The sequence below is a fragment of the Nicotiana tabacum genome, chromosome 8 (assembly GCF_000715075.1).
Source record: "Nicotiana tabacum cultivar K326 chromosome 8, ASM71507v2, whole genome shotgun sequence".
Lineage (NCBI taxonomy): Eukaryota > Viridiplantae > Streptophyta > Magnoliopsida > Solanales > Solanaceae > Nicotiana > Nicotiana tabacum.
Window position 1 is genome coordinate 195,891,436 of NC_134087.1, and position 19,707 is coordinate 195,911,142.

Sequence of the window (19,707 nt, forward strand, 5' to 3'; positions counted from 1 at the left end):
GAGCTATTTGAAGTAGCAAGTAGTTTTTGTTTCGAGCGAGTGTATATTCCTCCTTCTAGCTCCTGAGGCTAATGTTTCATTTATTTTAATTGCAGAAAAGGCGGAGGGCTTAGAGCGCTTTCGAGATGAGGTTGGATGAGCCAAGCGCAAGTATGATGAGTTAAAGGCTCAGGCGGACGCTCAGGCTTCAATGGAGAAGGGTGCTCTGGATAAGGATTCCGCCCTTGAGGTTCAACTTCGCGTAGCTCGTGATAATAGCTTGGTTCGTACAGATATTATTACGAAGCTCGAGACTGAGCTCTTAAAGATAAAGGCCGAGGTCGTGGGTACCCGGGATGAAGCTGTAATGAGCCAAACTAAGGCTGACCAGAAAGTGGCGGTCTATTTGAAGGACACTACCGATGCTCAAGCTAAGCTGAGAAAGATCCTTGACTACGAAGATAAGAGCAAACAATACACTCAGTGTAAGTCTTGAAGGAAAACCCTCGAGGAGATCCATGCTAGGGGATTTGACCTCTCGGAAGAGTTGACGCAGGTGAGGGCAGACGAGCATGGTGCTCGGTTACTTCTACCCGACGTCGAGGATAGCGAAGATGAGGCCGACGGGCCATAACCCCAAGGGGGATGTAGATTTTGCTTTCCGATTCTGCATATAGCATTTTCAAAGCACGTTTGTAAATGGAGCTTGTATTTTTCCGCATGTATGTATAAAGAGGAAACCTCGTGGTTTTATTTCTCCTGCATTTCTTTTGCCTTGATTTTAGCCAGATAAACTGGTCTTTGAGTTGAGGGGAATCCTTAGATTCACGGTATGGACTTGAGGCTCATTGGGCTGGCCCGTAGGCTCTTACGCGCTTGGTCGATGCGACCTTTATATATAGGCTGGCGACAATGGCTCTTATGTTTTTGCTCTTAGGCATATTTAGTCAACTGTTTTGGGCTCATTCCCCTAGTAGGGAATCGACTCGAGCTCATTTGACCCTCAAGTTGTTGAATTTTAGGCTAGCGACAGTGGCTCTTACGTTTTTGCTCATAGGTATATTCAATTAACTGTTTTGGTATCAGTCTCCGAATCGGGTTTTGACTCAAGCTCATTTGACTCTCAAGTTTTTGAATTGCAAGCTGGCCCTTAGGCTTTTACGCGTTGGGTCAGTGTGACCTTTTATGTATGTGCGCTGGCGACAGTGGCTCTTACGCCTTGGGTCGATGTGGCCTTTTTTATATGTGGGCTGGCAACAGTGGCTCTTACGCCTTGGGTCGATGCGACCTTTTATATAGGCTTTAATTTTCCCTCATTAAGGACTTTTTGAAATAATGTTTGCCCAACTCTTCGACGGTTTTGAAAAACCTCGATTGTAATGCGTTATATGGCGATGATCGAGCACCTCGGGAGGTTTGGCTTAGAGGTTGAGTATCTCGAAGCCAGTGTTTAAGAGCTGACATGGTCGAAGCTCTTTTGCCTATGTCGGGGGTATCCAGTTTAACCGATTCTTTCCAAAGTATATTCGAAGTAATTGAAGGTTTGTTATTTTATAGCGACGGTCGGGCATCCCCGAGTCGCGTTAGTTTGGCTGGTATAGCCAACCAGAGTCATTTGTGTTTGGCCGGAGCCTTTAAGTCCCGAGTGAAGTAGTTTCGGCGTCTATATCAAGGGTATGCCTTTTTAGGGGTCTTACAAGTTCGATATATAGCCAAAACTTTGAGATCAGATTTATGCCTTTAGTAAGGTCTTATAAGTTTTACATGCCTTTGAGGTCTTATAGTTTTGGATATTTGGTACAAGTATGGTTCATTCCTTGCTTGAGGCCTTACAGATATTATTGTTGCCTCACGTAGGTCTTACGAGACCGAGGCTACCCGCATGTGGTCTTATGGCCTTGGGTTTTGATAAGTCGATGGAGATGGCAATTGACGACAGTCCCCGAGTCATCGAGGGTTTCTCAGCTCAGGGGACAATACTTGTGAACTTGGTATTTGCCTCACTGAGGGTTGCAATTTTGGAGTTTCTGACCCGGGGGTCGTGTAGCCTTGAGTTTTCGACGCCAGTCCCCGAGTGATCGGGACGTTTTTGGCTCTGGAATCACTTCGTGATCTTGATGTTACCTCATTGGAGGATTACAAGTTAGGAGCTCCGACCCGGGGGTCGCATTATTTCGAGTTATTGACGCCAGTCCCCAAGTGTCCGGGGCATCATTCGGCTTTGGAGTCGTTTTTGAAAGAATATCGAGCTTGCTTGAAATGCAAAATGCTTTTGGGAATTATTCATTGATTACTTGGTACAAGCATGCATGTTTTTGCTGTTGCGGGCTTGGTTGTTCTATGCGGACACGGTTTGTTCGACCGTTTGGCCCGATACATTACCTTCCTATTGAGCCCCCATTTAGCGTATCTTGGCTTCTCCGAATAGGTGACCTTCCGGTGGATGGCCCCCAATATTTGAGGTTGGTTGAAAAAGAAGCCTTGAATACTTGTTTAGTTTTCCTTAGGTAGCATATGGGTGTTGCCTCATTAAAAACCTTGTCGGTAAAATCCCTTTTGGGATAAAAACCCGGTCGAAGGAAAAGAGTGCAACGCATGCTTTTGAAGCCTAAGGCCTTCAAGTTGGAGAGTGTTTTGGCCGCTTCGATCAGATACCTACACTCAGGTCAGTGTAGAATGTAATTGAAAGAGAGAGGATACTGTCATATCTTAATGCAAAACGTGCCCGTGATGTTTCGAGCCCTAATATGTTTCAGTCGCCTGTGATGAGGACACGATACGGTCCCCCGCTTTGCTTAGTAGGGGATAGCCAAGAGTATAATTTGTTATTGCTATTTTACCATTTGCTTATCCTTCGGCTCCTTCGAAGGTGGAGGTGCCGGTGTCGGGGCCACATCGTGTACGGCGAACATTTCTTTCGCCGCATGTTGTTCCCCGTAGACGGTCTTAATCCCATCCTTTGTGGGGAATTTCATCATTTGATGGAGGGTGGAAGGTACTGCTCTCATACAGTGTATCCACGACCTTCCGAGCAAGGCGCTGTACCTCATGTCTCCCTCGATGACATGGAATTTGGCATTTTGAGTTGTGCCAGCCGCGTTGACTGGAAGGGTGATTTCCCCTTTTGTTGTTTCGCTCTCTATGTTGAATCCATTGAGGACTCGAGAGGCGGGTACTATTTGGTCAAGCAGTCCGAGCTGCTCTACCACCCTCGACCTAATAATGTTGGCCGAGCCTGGATCCACAAGTACACGTTTAATCTGAAATGTATTTACAAGAAAAGAGATTACTAGTGCGTCGTTGTGGGGATGAGACAAGGTCTCGATGTCCTCGTCGCTGGTGAGGGCATCCTCGAGTATGTAATCCTGAGTTCGCTTTTCTCTGGTAATGGATATTTTTGTTCTCCTCATCATGGGCTCTTGTGGGGCATCGATGCCTCCTAAGATCATGTGGATTACATGTTGTGGCTCATTTGTTTCGTTCTTCTTGGCCGCCTCTCTTTTTCGGAACTGGTTTTTAGCCCAATCGTTGAGGAATTCTCGGAGGTGACCTTTACTGAGTAGTCTGGCTACTTCCTCTCGAAGCCGGTGGCAATCCTCGGTCCTGTGGCCGTGCGTGTTGTGAAAATCACAAACTAAATTATGATTTCTTTGTGAAGGATCTGATTGCATAGGCCTAGGCCACATGGCGTCTCTGATTTTACTGATGGCGAACATGATGTCTGATATATCTACATTGAAGTTGTACTCCGACAAGCGAGGTGCCTCCGTTGGCCCTGTGAGCCTATCGAATCTGAATCTATTGACGAGTCCCCGAGAATTCTGGCCTCGGTCCATCCTTCGGTCATTACGAGGTATGTTATGCCTCGGGGCGTTTCTCCGGTCGTCGGTGTATGTCTAGTACCGTTCTTTGTTCGACTTTGGATCCTTCGCCAGAAGCCTTCTTGGGTATACCGAGCTCGAGGGGGCTCCTAGTTGGTCGTCCTCGACCCTGATTTTCGATTGGTATCAATTGTGAATGTCCGACCAGGTCACAGTGGGATATTCGACCAGGTTCTTTTTCAGCTGCTTCGAAGCCACCGAGCTTCGCGCTTTCAGACCTTGAGTGAAGGCCAGTACTGCCCAGTCATCGGAGAGTGGTGGTAGTTCCATTCGTTCGATTTGAAAGCGAGATACGAACTCTCGCAGAATCTCATTCTCTTTCTGCTTGATCTTGAAGACGTCAGACTTCCTTGTCACTACTTTGATGGCACCGGCATGTGCCTTTATGAAGGAATCTGCCAGCATGGCAAATGAGTCTATGGAGTTAGGAGCTAGGTTGTGATACCACATCATGGTCCCCCTTCGAGAATGTTTCCGCGAACCTTTTTAGTAATACGGACTCGATCTCGTCGTCCTTTAGGTCGTTGCCCTTCACTGCGCAAGTGTAAGTAGTAACGTGCTCATTGGGGTCTGAGGTCCCATTGTATTTTGGAAGGTCTGGCATTCTGAACTTCTTTGGAATATGTTTTGGAGTCTCTTTCTCTGGGAACGGCCTTTGTATGAACTTCTTCGAATCCACACCTTTCAAGATCGGGGGTGCGCCCGGAATCTGGTCGACCCTGGAGTTGTAGGTCTCGGCCTTTTTGTCGTTGGCTTCTATCTTCTTCTCGCCTGATTCGATCTTCTTCTTCGAGCATCCTTACGATGGCGGGGTCGACTACTGTGCTGGGAGTTTTCTGGTGACTTTGTAGTTGAGCAATCGCTAGCTGTTGTACCTGTAACATTTCAAAAATAACTTGAAGGCTAACCTCCCGTTCTTCCCTAGCAGGGGTTTCCTGGGCTTCTTGTTGGTCTCCTTGGTGCACGCTCCTGTTAGTGTGGGAGCTTACATCGACGTGTTGAGCATCGCGTGAGACCGCGTCCACGGAAATCGGTTCTGGTGCGTTCTCAGGGCTTCGTGGTGGTACACCGGCACCTAGAGCATCTATACCATTTTCTCCTTGATTCTCAAGATTGTTTTTCACTGAGTCAGACATTTTGACCTGAAATCAAAGATCTTGGGCAAGAAAAAATGTGAAAGATAACTTACGTTATGTAGCTAAACCAGCAAGAAAATAATTACTATTATTTTTATCCCCATGGTGGGCGCCAAACTGTTTACCGTGAAAATGGTAATGACAATTAAATTTGATTTAGTGGTTCTAAAAATACGTGATCTATTTTTATGCTAGTTGTTAGGCAGTTGATGCTATGTGAAAGACTTAGAAACGAGATAAAAGCTTAAAAACGAGATGTCAACCAAATCGAATCGCTGACAATCGGGGCCTCGAGCTTGCCTATTCGAGAACCTCGAGATTGAGTCTGAAGCTCGGCTGGGAGCTATCGAAGGTGGTCGATGGTGATTAACAATTATAAATAAATCAAAGATGTCTCTTTATGGCCAATAATAAGCAATGAATGATGAATTTTTAGTAGAACACAGTAAATACGAGCAATAAATGAAGTAATTAAATCAAGAGAATATGTTAGAGAGCAGAGAGAATATTCTTGTATATTTAGTATGGAGCAACATATATTTACAAAATGTCAAGGATCCCCTTTATATATGAGGGGGAATCCCAATATAGTACAAGTACATTTATTACAAAGATATGGAGATGGGACACCCAGTTAATGCCACGATACAGGCTCAGACTAGTTTGACAGATTTTGTCGGCTCTAGCTTCACGCCTTGGGAACTCCCCACTTTCTTTCCGTAACCGTCGGTCTCACACTGTCCCGTGGTCAAGCGTCGATGGGCCTCGAGGGATGAAACTCGACCGTGATTTTGTGCCTTCGAGACGTTATAATGATGGAAAATTGGACCCTCCGATTTTACCATATACATTTTCAAAAATATTATTTTCAAGTTTCAGCCAAATCTATGTCCAAACACTAATAAAAAAAGGATATATAACAATCAGACATAATCCAATCAATGCATATCTAATAAATTCTCACACTATAAAGGTGATTTATTTTTCTAATTCAAGTGTACAGCTTGGTAATTTCACAACACCGTACAATTTCCTCTGTCTACATCTTACCTACTAGACAAGTCCAATGCTAGCTAAGGAAGAAAACACAAAAAGGAAAATCCCAAATGATATGGGGACAAAGTTCTGGGAGCTTTATATTAAAGCTCAAGAAGACTAATTACTCTTACCCTTAATCAGAGGTTTCGGGTTTGAGCTCTACAAATAAAAAAAAAAGTACTAGTCGCGAGCGTTTTCCTTTTTAATGGGTCTTACGCTAGACGAAGAGAGTTTTGGAGTAACAATAAAGTTATCTTTGTGTAAAGTTACGATTCAAACTGTGAAATCAGTCACTGATACTTAAATTAGAATAGACCGCTTACATCACACTTTCTTGTGACGTGATTCTTCTCCAAACTCTGGGTGAATATGAAGTGTTTGACTGTTTTTTTTTTTGAAGGGAGGTAGTCTAGTTGTAATTAGTCAAATAATTATTAGGAGGTGACATAAGAATACGGCCGCGTCCATCCCCTACACTGAACAAGGTGGGTGGTTTCGTTTAGGTTCTGTTTCTGAGGGTAACACCTTCACATGGCACACCTTTACTACAATTAATTTTTATAGCATCTTGAGTTCTTGATGTTCCTCTTATGTTCTTGAAACTCACTTTGCTAATCTTCACTTGTGATGGCAACTGCAAATTAAATCAATCAAAATAAAAGGTGCATTTAGCTAACAGTGACAGTGACGTACGCAAGATTTCAGGCAAAGGACATCAATCTATTGTCACAATTCAAGTTGTTATTTAATTTCGGTCCGACATATATTCAGTTGATTTTAAGATTTTTCTTGTTCTAATATATATTTTATTTTCAAACAGTATCAGTCTATTATATACTTCCTCTATTATCTGCCATTTTTTTTACACGGCCCTTAAGAAACATTAATTAGAGGTAACTTTTGACTATTTTATCTTTGTTTATGTCTTAAGATATAATCTATCTTCATTGAATATTTATTCTATTTGTGTGTCAATCTTCAAGAACAATTACTATTAAGGGTAAAATGAGAAAAAATAATTAATTTTCTTTTGAACTTCTAGAATGACAAATAATTTGAGACAACTATATTTAGAAACCGCGACAAATAATTTGAGACGAAGGGGGTATTTGCAAAGTGGGTGAAATGACCTCCCCCCCAAACCCAAAAAGATGTCGACTCTCGGCCACCGATTTTTTGACAGTTACCGACTCCGAATATGTGTAAAATGTTAGGCGATAGCAGCCTGCAGATACTCTTAACATGGTGTGATATTGTCCACTTTTAGTCAACCCCTCACAGTTTTCCTCAAAAGGCCTCACGCCATTAAAAGATCCCTAAACTTTATATGCAAGTTCCCAATCTTTTTAGCTGCCAATGTAAGACTTTGTTTACGCGCCCAACATAAAATATAGTCGATCATAACTCTGAATAAGGAGGAAGATTGCGATAGGCTGAAATGGCGAAGTTAAAGATAAGGTACTTACATCTTTCTTGCACTGATTATAAGGGCAATAGAGTTGATCAATGACAACAGGATTGCTAACATTTTGCACAATAATATCCTCATAGTGCAAATCTCTAACAACACCATTATGTGAAGCTGGCCATGTCTTCACCCTTACACCATTGTCAGTGTCAATAAATGTGCAATTTTGCACAAAAACTCCAACCACAGGCAATTCTCCTGGAGTTTTTCCAAGACTACCAACACTAATTCCATGGCCAGGTCCACATGTTACATTTGTTATGTACATTTGTTGAATTCCATCACCAATTGATATGCAATCATCTCCTGTACCAATTTGTGAATTTGTAATGTTGAGTCCTCTTGATCTTGCAACATGAATACCATCTGTGTTTAGGCTTTGTGCTGGAGCTTTTATGTTAACTCCAATGAATGTTAAGTTCTTGCACCCTAACACATTAATGTGGAATAGTTTGCTGTCCAATGAAGTTATGTCTCTGATTATGGAATTTGTTAGGAAGTTGAAGCTCAAATTCTGTACATCAAAAAAACAAAAAAGAAACTGATGAAAGATGGACTCGGTTGAAAAGTCTAAACTTTCATAAAACTCTGGCTTTCAAGCGTATTTGATAGGACGGAAGTCATTTTCAGTATAAACTAATTTACAAAAAAAAAATCTAGAAAATACTTGCTGGTCATGTATTGGTTGGTGAGTGAAAAATAGTAGTGTTGCTAATTTTTGAATAATGAAGATTAATATTACTAATATTTAACTAGGCGTTAGTTGGAGCAAATAAATAATATAAAATTAAAAGTTAAAATAGTTGTAAGAAAAATGACTTCCACTCAGGGTAAGAAAGTCATATTCTGATTTTCTACGAAGAATATTTTCTGTAACGAAATACTAGAAAATGACTTTCTCGTAAAAGATATATTTTTAAATAATAATTTCTGCCGTATCAAACGCTTATAGACAATGACTTACATTTGGATACTGACTTCCACTCAAGGTAATAATAATAATAATAATAATAATAATAATAATAATAATAATAATAATAATAATAATAATAATAATAATTATTATTATTATTATTATTATTATTATTATTATTATTATTATTATTATTATTATTATTATTATTATTATTATTATTATTATTGTTGGAGGAAATAAATAATATGAAATTAAAAGTTAAGATAACGGTAAGAAAAATGAATTATACTCGAAGTAAGAAAAGTCATTTTACCACTAGAAAATGACTTTTCCTTAAAAAAATATGTATATTTTTCTAATAATGACTTCTGTCATGTCAAATAGGTCGAGAAAAGATGACTTACATTTGGAAGTTTACCGCAACTTTCTGAATTTTTACAGTCATTTTGTGCCCAACCTTGTTCTCCTTGGCCATCAAAAATTCCACCACCAGATAGTGTGAAATGATCAATATGATTAATAGTTAACCATTCCATATCTTTCTTGAGTTGGCTTGGATTTGGAGGAGCTTTCAAAGTGGCTTGAATTTCAAGTTCTATAGGGGCTTTGCAATTACCTTCTAGTCTCACTTGATTCATCAAATATGTGCCTTTTGGAATCACAACTTTACTTGGGATTTTTGAGTTGCATGCCTCCTTAAATGCACTTAATAGAGCCTATAATTTTTTTCCAAAACCCCAAAAAAAAAAATGAAACATAAATGAGTAATTAGTAGCTTTGACCACAGCAATCAAGAATAGAAAAGTTTATCATACTATATTTCGTCGTATGTTGCTCGAACTCTCCAAAAATACTCAACACCCATATTGAATCCTTCAAAATGCATTAATCTTGGAGGATTCGATACTCACCCAACGACATTTTGAAGAGTACAAAAAGGGCAGCCCTATGCACAAGGCATCCCGCGTTCACACAGGATTCAGAGAAGGGACGCACCCCAAGGGGTGTAGTGTGGACAGTCACTCTCATACAAGTATTAGTGCATTCTTTCATGACTCGAACTTATGGCCTATAGGTCACGCAGAGACATTTTGAAGAGTACGAGCAACGTAAATTTTATGAGTAAACAACAATGTCGTAGCGAATTTAAAGCAGGCGAATTGAATTTGACAGAATTCACTATTTCTAACTCGGATATTTAATGAGCACATCCGAATAATTCAAAATTCTGGATTCACCACTGAACCTGCGTATATCCACTAGTTGTATTATTTGAGATAAATGGGTAGAGGTAAAATGGTTGATTTACCTTGCTAATATCTTCATTGCTATCTGGCTTTGCACCAAATTTAGTCACATCAAAAACTGCAGGTTGAGATTCTCCTATGTGCACAAGAAATAAAAGTGCAAATGCAAATGATAATTTGAAGTTCAAATACATCTTGTTCAATATAAGATCTTTCTTCGGTTTCTATATATATCCTTGGATAATTTATTGTGTTTTGAAAGGTAACTGAATGTTTGAAGCTCTTTTATAGTGTCATAAAGAAGAATTTGACACCATTAAAATTTTCAAACGAGCTTTTATGTCAACCATTTGTTTGAGATAATTGGTTTCAATTTAGTGGTTTATCTTATTTCTGTTTTGTTATTCTCTTAATACATTTTTTATTTTGAACTTATAATGAAGACCCTAAAGACCACTAAAGCAATTTGTTATTGAGCTTAAAAATCTCAAAATTGTGGTAAATGTAGTTGAAACTTTAGTACTAGTATGGTTGGGAAATTATGATCAAGACGCTCGTGTTTTATTAAGCTATTAATTATGTACTTTCTCTGGTCGTACATATTAATCGTTTTGGCAAATTTATTTCAAAATATATGGTATTTTTAATATTTGATATATAAAATAGGTGAAAGAAAATTGTTACCACGAGCTTATAATCTATACTTGAAATAATACTATTGTTATACACCAAAACTTACAATTTAGTAATAGTATGTACGGTAAATTAAAGATGTTTCTTTTTTTTTGGAGTAATCCTCTTTTATTTCTTTATTTACCACAACATAAAGATTTTGTTGGAACTAAATCGTCAAGATTAGTCCCTTTAATTATGTAATGACTCCTTAAATCTCTGCCTTCAACTTGAAGTTCTTTTTATTAGCAAAAAAAAGAAAAAAAAAAAGAGAAGAAGTTGGAGTATAATAACTTTTGAGAAATTTTCATAAAGCACTATCTTTTAGTATTAATTAGACATCTATAGATACCATTTGCTATATTACGGATTATAGATACCTTTTCTGTGGTTATATGATGTATTTGATGTATTTAAGCTATTGTATTCATGAATACAGTAGCAAAAATAGGCGTGAATCAGGGAAGTCCAGCTAATCAGTTGTTGTATTCGAGTGTATTCGCCTGTATTCATGGCGTGAAACATGGGATTACAGCTAGACATATTACTGTATTCGACTGTATTCACGACGTGAAACAGGGAATTACACTATTTTTAAATGGGAAGTGTATCAATTAAATAATAGACTACTAATATAACTCAACAAACTCAATTATAACACACAAAATTTGTATTTTCGGTTATAAAAAAGATTCTCAACTGGAAAAAACCCCCAAAAACATAGCAATCTTTAGAGAAATTATATAATACATCTGAATACATAAATTATATTAATTGAAAAAACATGTCTTACAATCCCTCCCAATATACATAGAGGGAGAAGGAGAAGGCTGCAAATTCTTAAAATCAAAGGCCATAGAGGCCACTGGATTAAAGATATTGGCAAGGCAGTTGTCCATCACTTTCAACAGTTATTTAACATCAATCATCACTACAATGATTATGACATCATCAACTGTATTCCTCAATGTGTAACAGATGCAGATAATGAAAGTCTCATTGCCATTCCTGACACGGAGAAGGTTAGAGAGGTTGTCTTCAACATGAGTCTTGACAGTGCAGCAAGGCCGGATGAGTATAATGGAAAATTCTTTCAATCCTATTGGGATATCATTAAGGAGGATATCACTAATTTTGTTCAAGCTGTTTTCAATGGCAGGAGGCTCACTAAATTTTTTTCTCATACGTTTAGTTCTTATTCCTAAAGTTGACTCTCCTAGTAGTTTCTCGGACTTGAGACCTATTAGTTTGAGTAACTTTACAGCCAAGATTATCTCCAAGATCCTTTCCAGAAGGCTGAATCCTATTCTTGGGAAGCTTATATCAGAGAATCAAAGTGGCTTTGTGAAAGGAAGATTGATCATTGGAAATATCTTTTTAGCTCAGGAGATTGCTCAGGGCGTGAACAAGAAGAACAGAAGAGGCAATGTTATTATAAAACTTGACATGGCAAAAGCTTATGATAGAATTTCCTGGACCTTTCTGATAGTTGTTATGAGGAAATTTGGTTTTTCTAAAAATTGGATGGACATGATCTGGGGACTTCTACAAGATATATGGTACTCTATCATTATCAATGGGGTTAGAACAGGTTTTTTCACATCTACTCAACGCCTCAAATAGGGAGATCCCTTATCCCCTTCTCTGTTTATTATTGGAGCTAAGGTTCTCTCTAGATCTCTAAATGCTCTAAATGACTTTATTGGCTTCACTCCTTTTAGCATGGATCCGAGAGGTCCGATGATCAATTATTTAGCATACGCCGATGATATTGTTATATTCTGTGGTGGAAACAACATGACTCTCAAGTTAATCAAAAAAGCTATTGTCAGGTATGAAAAGGTTTCTGAGCAGAAAGTTAACAATGATAAGAGCTTCTTCATTACAGCCCATCATACCGGTGTTGCAAGAATCAATAGAATTAGGAATGCTATAGGCTATATGGATAAGTCTTTTCCTTTCTCTTATTTGGGATGCCACGTTTATTTTTGGAGGAAGACTAGCAATCTTTTTGACGGTATCCTCTCTAAGGTGGTCAAGAAATTTAGTGGATGGCAAACCAGTGATGTCCTTTGGAGGGAGAATGATTTTGATTAAACATGTCTTACAATCCCTCCCAATATACATCCTATCCGGTATGAACCCTCCTAAAGGAATTACTAAGCTCATGGAGAAACACTTTGCAAACTTCTTCTGGGGCACAAATGAAGGTAAAAACAAATATCATTGGTCTTCATGGCATAATATTTGTCTCCCCAAAGATGAGGGAGGAGCTGATGTCAGAAAAATGGAGGATATCACAGATACTCTTAACATTAAAAGATGGTGGAGATTCAGAACTCATCCTTCCCTATGTGCCAACTTTCTCAAGAATAAATATTGCAAAAGAGCCCATCCAGTGAACAAAAAAATAAATCCAACTGATTCTCATATTTAGAGAAACATGCTTAAAATCAGATACAAAGCCGAGGAAAATATTAGATGCGAAATACAGAAAGGTAATTGTAGCTTTTGGTGGGATAATTGGACAGACAAGGGTGCATTGGCCAAAATCTTACAAGGTAGTGGGAGATCTTCTAAAGTTCAGGTGAAAGACTTCATTATTAATGGAGAATAGAATATTGTCAAACTCAACGATGTTCTCCCCATGCATATCATAGATAGTATTGCTCAACTAGATATATGAGACCCAAATGAGGATGATTTCCCTGTTTGGACTACTTCTAAGGATGTGAGATTTTCTTCTAACTCAGCATGGCATTCTATTAAATTAAAGAAACAGAAGAATATCTTCATAAACAAAATCTGGCATAATTCTCTCCCCTTTAAAATGTCCTTTATCTCTTGGAGAATTTTCAAAAATAGACTGCCTTTTGGTAATGTTATTTGTAGGTTTGGTATTAACATTATTTCCAGATTTTCTTGTTATTCTTCTATGTAGGTAGAAACAGTTCAGCATGTCTTTAATAGTAGTGAAGCTGCCATCTTCATATGGAACAACATAGGAAATGCATTTGGAATCAAACATCAACAGGAGCCTATTATTGCTACCTTCAAAAGATGGTGGGAGACAACAGCCAACAATAAAGTGCATAATCAAATGCTTCAGATAGCTCCCACAATCATATGCTTGGAACCTTTTCTGTGGTTATATGATGTATTTAAGCTATTGTATTCATGAATACAGTAGCAAAAATAGGCGTGAATCAGGGAAGTCCAGCTAATCAGTTGTTGTATTCGAGTGTATTCGCCTATATTCATGGCGTGAAACATGGGATTACAGCTGGACATATTACTGTATTCGACTGTATTCACGACGTGAAACAGGGAATTACACTATTTTTAAATGGGAAGTGTATCAATTAAATAATAGACTACTAATATAACTCAACAAACTCAATTATAACACACAAAATTTGTATTTTCGGTTATAAAAAAGATTCTCAACTGGAAAAAACCCCCAAAACATAGCAATCTTTAAAGAAATTATATAATACATCTGAATACATAAATTATATTAATTGAAAAAATATATGAATACATAGAATATAGCGGGATACATTGAAATACAATGAAAAAAAAAGACAGTGAATACAATGAAATTCACGGAATACAACGAGATACATTGAATTACAATGAAAAAAAGACAATGAATACAATGAAATACATGAAAATACACGTGATACCTTGAAAATACATTGAAATAAATTAACAAAAAATCAAGTTGTTCAGCCCCAAACTCCGTCGTCTTTGCTCAACAACAAACCCTAATTTCCGCCTTGTAGCTAAATAGTCCTTCCATCTTCAAAGATCTTGCACGCTCAAACCTGGAGGAAGTGACTGCTTCAAATTTATACACCTCCATAAGTCTTAAAGATAAAGTCCTAAATCAGGCAACCATAAAATACGTGATCTTTGGCTTTGATCTTCTTCATCCCTTCCATCATGGTGGAGGCGAGATCGTTTGTCCCGGTCCCTGTTATCTTTTTTTGCAGATTCAATTTGTAATTATCATCCTTTCCTTTTAGCTCTGACATGTGTTGCTCGATATCGCTCTTATAATGATCTCTAAATACTTAGCGAAAAAGAATGATGGTTTGCGCTTGTTTTGTGTGAGTTAGGGTTTGTTGTCGTTGTGCGTTAGAAGGAGGGGGAGAGCTTAAATTTTAATGGGATGGGGGAAGAAAATGGGATGTATCAAAGTAGAGAGAGAAATAAAATAGTGTAACTGATTAGCGTATTTAGTGGCTTATGGCTAGGAGGTAACCAAAATTAAATATTTTGCTATAAACCTTAAAAGGTATCTATAGAATATAATTGTTTTAAATGATATTTATTTAAAATAAATAAGGTGTTAACCTTTGCTATAGGAGGTAAAAATTCCTAATTTTTTCCATCTTTTCTCTCCTAGTCTCGCATATACGTAACAAAAAATCTAAAAAGTTAAGTTGAATTTTTTTTAATTTGTATTTTACAATTAAAATAGCGATAATTATATTTTTCAGCCGCTTTAAAAAATAAGTCTACAATTGTATATGTTTTGTATATTAGGATTATATACACATAATCAAAGTACATACTTTGTATATTTTGACTAGCGCCATGGTTTTTTTTAAAAGAAAAAACCTAACATCTAATTCATATGAGCCACCAACTAACAAAACTCCCCCATTTCATCGGTCTTGACGTTGACACAACCTGCTCAATCTGCCAAGGTGTTGAGGAGACTATCTCCTACATCTTTTTTGATTGCCCAATAACGCAAACCTTTTGGAAAGATATTATCTCGCAAAATCAGTCCCTACATAACAACTCTGTCCACTGGCTCACTACTCTCAAAAACCTTTCCAGCAATACTGAACACATGAACCTAACCTGGAATAATGAGTTGCCAATACTATAACACTCTCTAACGGCTATTTCTTAAAATTCCATCCCACTCACGCGCCACCAGATGGAACAACCAGACGACGCCGCTCCGGCACGTCTGGGTGGTCAACCGACTCCTTCTAACACGGCGATCCAACCCTCAGATCCAATTGACACAAAATTAGCTTATGCAACCAAAATCATTTCTTCATCGACTGCCCCGAATCCTTCCAACTGCCATGGCAGGGAGGCTGTAGTTGCGACTCACACAACGCACAACGGCATGCGGACAGTTCTATTTAAAGCAAAGAATTATTATGGTGTTATGGCTGAGGAGTGCAAACTCACAATTGTAGGGAGATTCCTCAAGCCAAGGCCCTAAATTGACAAAATTAGGTCAAAATTCAAGGAATTAATATCGATTAAGGGCTCTGTCAAGATTGGGGTCTATGATATGTATAATGTGTTCCTAGATTTCACTAATGAAGATGATTTTAATTTCGTCTGGTTTAGAAGAGTTATTGAGATTGAAGGTCAGCAAATGTGGCTCCAAAAGTGGTCGCCGAATTTCAAGCCGGAGGAAGATTTGCCGATTGCTCCGGTATGGGTCCTCCTCCCCGAACTTCCTTTTCATATGCACACTTGGAATCATGTTAAACAAGTGATAAGTGCAATTGGCACTCCTCTTGAAATGGACTTAGCAACTAAGGGAAGAACAAGGCCTAGTATGGCCAAAGTAAGAATTGAAATCGACTTGATGAAAGACCAACCAAACTCTATCTATGTTGGTCAAACATATGACAATGCACCTCAAAAAGGCTTTGTGCAAAAAATAGAATATGAGGGTGTACCTAAATATTGTAAGTTCTGTCGGAAATTGGGACATAATTTGATTAATTGTAGAGCTTTAGAGAGGAAAAAATTGCTGAAAATGGGGATTTAGAGACCCTAAAGGCTGCTGAAAATTAGAATGAGGATAACAGGGGAATTGTTGATCGAAATTTGGAAGCTGATACTGCTCTTAACAGGGGAATTGCTGATTGAAATATGGAAAATGGGACTGAACATGCTGGTAAACAGAGCGAACATGCTGAAATCAGAATGAGGCTACACAAATTGATCAAAATATGAAACTGTTAAATAGAGGAATGGTTACTGTTGTTGCTAAAGATACTGATCAAAACATGAAGTTGTCAAATAGAGGAATTGCTATAGCTGCTACTACACAAATTGATCAAAACAGAGGGACCGAATCTGCTGAATCTGCCTTAAACAGAAAAGTTGCTAAATAAATTGATCAAAAAAGAGGGAATGAACCTGCTACTGCTGTGAACACTGGGCAGACTGAAAATAGAACCACTCCAAGGCAAAAGAGTGAATTTGATTCTGATAATCACCTCCAACGGCCATCAAGCAACATAAGGGAGAGATTCAGGGAAAAAACCAAAAAAAGAAAACAGTGAAAACTTCCAATGAAAAAAGCCAAAGTCTTTTTCAAACCAATGCTCTACATATCTGATGATCCTAGTAGGAGGAAGAATCATAACAAAGAGTTAAGTTTGGCGCTTCAAAACCTGGAACAGAACAATACCATTGAAATGCTATGAATGCTAAAGGGCAACTTAAGGAAGATGAGCAGAGAGATCAAGCTAAGGCATCCAATGATCATGCTAAGGTTGTTAACGACCAAACCAAGGTTGTCAGTGAGCAGCTGTCTTCGAGAACTAAGCTACACAGGGATATGCATGAGGATACTGAGAATAGAGTTACAAAAGTAGATATGCAGGAGTCCATCCGAGAAAATGTTAGTCAGAATGTGAAGAGGGATACTGAAAACAAAAAAATGCAAAAAAGTGCATTAAACATAAGTGATTATGTCAATGCATCTTCTAGTGTGCCTTCTGAAATTTGAAATCTTCCTGGAATAGAGATGGTAGTTGATCTCAATATGGAATCCAAATCAAAACAAGAAAGATATGTGACTAGACAATAAATAAAGGTGACATCTCCTAATAGGGTGATAGTAATGGTTCCTGAAGACCAAATACAAACTGATTCAAAGGATGAGTCTTTCCAGATCATTTGCTCCAAAGAAAAGAAAAGGAAAATAGGAAAAAAGAACAAAAGCAAAGATACTACACCTCATAAAGGGGTACACCCATGCTATCCCGAACTATTTTCATGATAAATGCCATTTTTTGGAACATTAGGGGTGTGAATACCAAAGAAGCCTTACCAAGGCTAAAAAAAATTGATCTCTATCTATAAAGTGGAACTAGTTGCTATTATGGAACCTTTTGTTAGTACTAATCAAATAGAAAGGTGCAGGAGGTTCCTTGGTTATCAACACTGTATTTCTAATTCAAATGGTCAGATTTGGATCATGTGGTCAGGCAACAACATGACTACTATACTGAGCAACCATGATCAACAACTTACTATCAAATTGCATTATGGGGTTGCCAACAGTGATCTCTACATTACAACAATATATGCTAAATATACTCCTGAAGAAAGTAGAGAGCTATGGAATAGTCTTGAGTTAATCAATCTTCATGTGAACGGTCCATGGTGCATTGGAGGTTATTTCAATGTCATTCTGGATCCCGATGAGAAAAAGGCGGCATACCTCACAGAATGAACAAAAGTCTAGAATTCAGTAATTGCATGGATAACTGTAGTATAATGCACTTGGGTTTTGTTAGTCCAAAATACACATGGTGTAACATTTGGGAGTCAAGAAGAAGAATATGGAAGAGATTGGATAGAGTTTTTATCAATGATGATTGGTCCCAAATCTTTCAAAATAATATTGTCAACCACTTGGCTAGAATTGACTCTGACCATAGACCTATTTTAATTTAATGCAAGGACACTAACCAGCAGGGGCCTAAATACTTCAAGTTTTTAAATTTTTGGACTAATCAACCAACTTTTTTGCAGGTAGTTGAAGAAGTTTGGAGAAATCGTGTCAATGGAAATCCTCTGTGGAGACTTCAATAAAAGCTTAAAATGTTGAGCAGAAGACTAACTCAATGGTCTAGAGATGACATTTGCAATGTTTTCAACCAAGTTCAATACTGGGAAGATAAAATGAAAGACCTTGAACATATGGATCTTATGAACAACAATGATACAACCAGAACTGAACTGAACAAAGGACAAGCTGGGTACATTAGATGGATGGGGATGCAGGATGACATCCTCAGATAGAAAGCTAGGATTGACTGGTTTGAAGAAGGAGATGCTAACACTAAATATTTCTATAGCACCATCAGAGGGAGAAGGAGAAGGCTACAAATTCTTTAAATCAAAGACCATAGAGGCCACTGGATTAAAGATATTGGCAAGGCAGCTGTCCATCACTTTCAACAGTTATTTAACATCAATCATCACTACAATGATCATGACATCATCAACTGTATTCCTCAATGTGTAACAGATGCAGATAATGAAAGTCTCATTGCCATTCCTGACACGGAGAATGTTAGAGAGGTTGTCTTCAACATGAGTCTTGACAGTGCAGCAAGGCCAGATGAGTATAATGGAAAATTCTTTCAATCCTATTGGGATATCATTAAGGAGGATATCACTAATTTTGTTCAAGCTGTTTTCAATGGCAGGAGGCTCACTAAATTTTTTTCTCATACTTGTTTAGTTCTTATTCCTAAAGTTGACTCTCCTAGTAGTTTCTCGGACTTGAGACCTATTAGTTCGAGTAACTTTACAGCCAAGATTATCTCCAAGATCCTTTCCAGAAGGCTGAATCCTATTCTTGGGAAGCTTATATCAGAGAATCAAAGTGGCTTTGTGAAAGGAAGATTGATCATTGGAAATATCCTTTTAGCTCAGGAGATTGCTCAGGGCGTGAACAAGAAGAACAGAAGAGGCAATATTTTTATAAAACTTGACATGACAAAAGCTTCTGATAGAATTTCCTTGACCTTTCTGATAGTTGTTATGAGGAAATTTGGTTTTTCTAAAAATTGGATTGACATGATCTGGGGACTTCTACAAGATATATGGTACTCTATCAATATCAATGGGGTTAGAACTGGTTTTTTCACATCTACTCAAGGCCTCAAATAGGGAAATCCCTTATCCCCTTCTCTGTTTATTATTGGAGCTGAGGTTCTCTCTAGATCTCTAAATGCTCTAAATGACTTTATTGGCTTCACTCCTTTTGCCATGGATCCGAGAGGTCCGATGATCAATCATTTAGCATACGCCGATAATATTGTTATATTCTGTGGTGGAAACAACATGACTCTCAAGTTAATCAAAAAGGCTATTGTCAGGTATGAAAAGGCTTCTGAGCAGAAAGTTAACAATGATAAGAGCTTCTTCATTACAGCCCATCACACCGGCGTTGCAAGAGTCAATAGAATTAGGAATGCAACAGGCTATATGGATAAGTCTTTTCCTTTCTCTTATTTCGGATGCCACGTTTATTTTTGGAGGAAGACTAGTAATCTTTTTGACGGTATGCTCTCTAAGGTGG

The 19,707-nt window shown here is 38.1% G+C and overlaps 1 protein-coding gene across 1 annotated transcript; it reads right to left on the bottom strand.

The window, feature by feature from the left end:
* Positions 1-6,533: 6,533 nt before the first annotated feature.
* On the bottom strand, positions 6,534-9,909 carry LOC107769351 (polygalacturonase-like). The gene is made up of 4 exons (XM_016588563.2): positions 9,728-9,909; positions 8,823-9,134; positions 7,501-8,016; positions 6,534-6,668 (listed from the first exon to the last, which is right to left on the bottom strand). Exons 1-4 carry the CDS (start codon positions 9,857-9,859, stop codon positions 6,534-6,536), a joined length of 1,095 nt encoding a protein of 364 aa, XP_016444049.2. The 5' UTR covers positions 9,860-9,909.
* Between the last annotated feature and the right edge of the window lie 9,798 nt (positions 9,910-19,707).

Bases quoted from the DNA above. Each gene is read 5' to 3' on its own strand.
- LOC107769351 (XM_016588563.2), bottom strand. From the start codon at position 9,859: ATGTATTTGAACTTCAAATTATCATTTGCATTTGCACTTTTATTTCTT. The intron at 9,135-9,727 runs GTAAATCAACCA...AAAAAATTATAG, and splicing joins GCAATGAAGATATTAGCAAG to GCTCTATTAAGTGCATTTAA. The intron at 6,669-7,500 runs GTAAGTACCTTA...TTTAATTTGCAG, and splicing joins ATAATCAGTGCAAGAAAGAT to TTGCCATCACAAGTGAAGAT.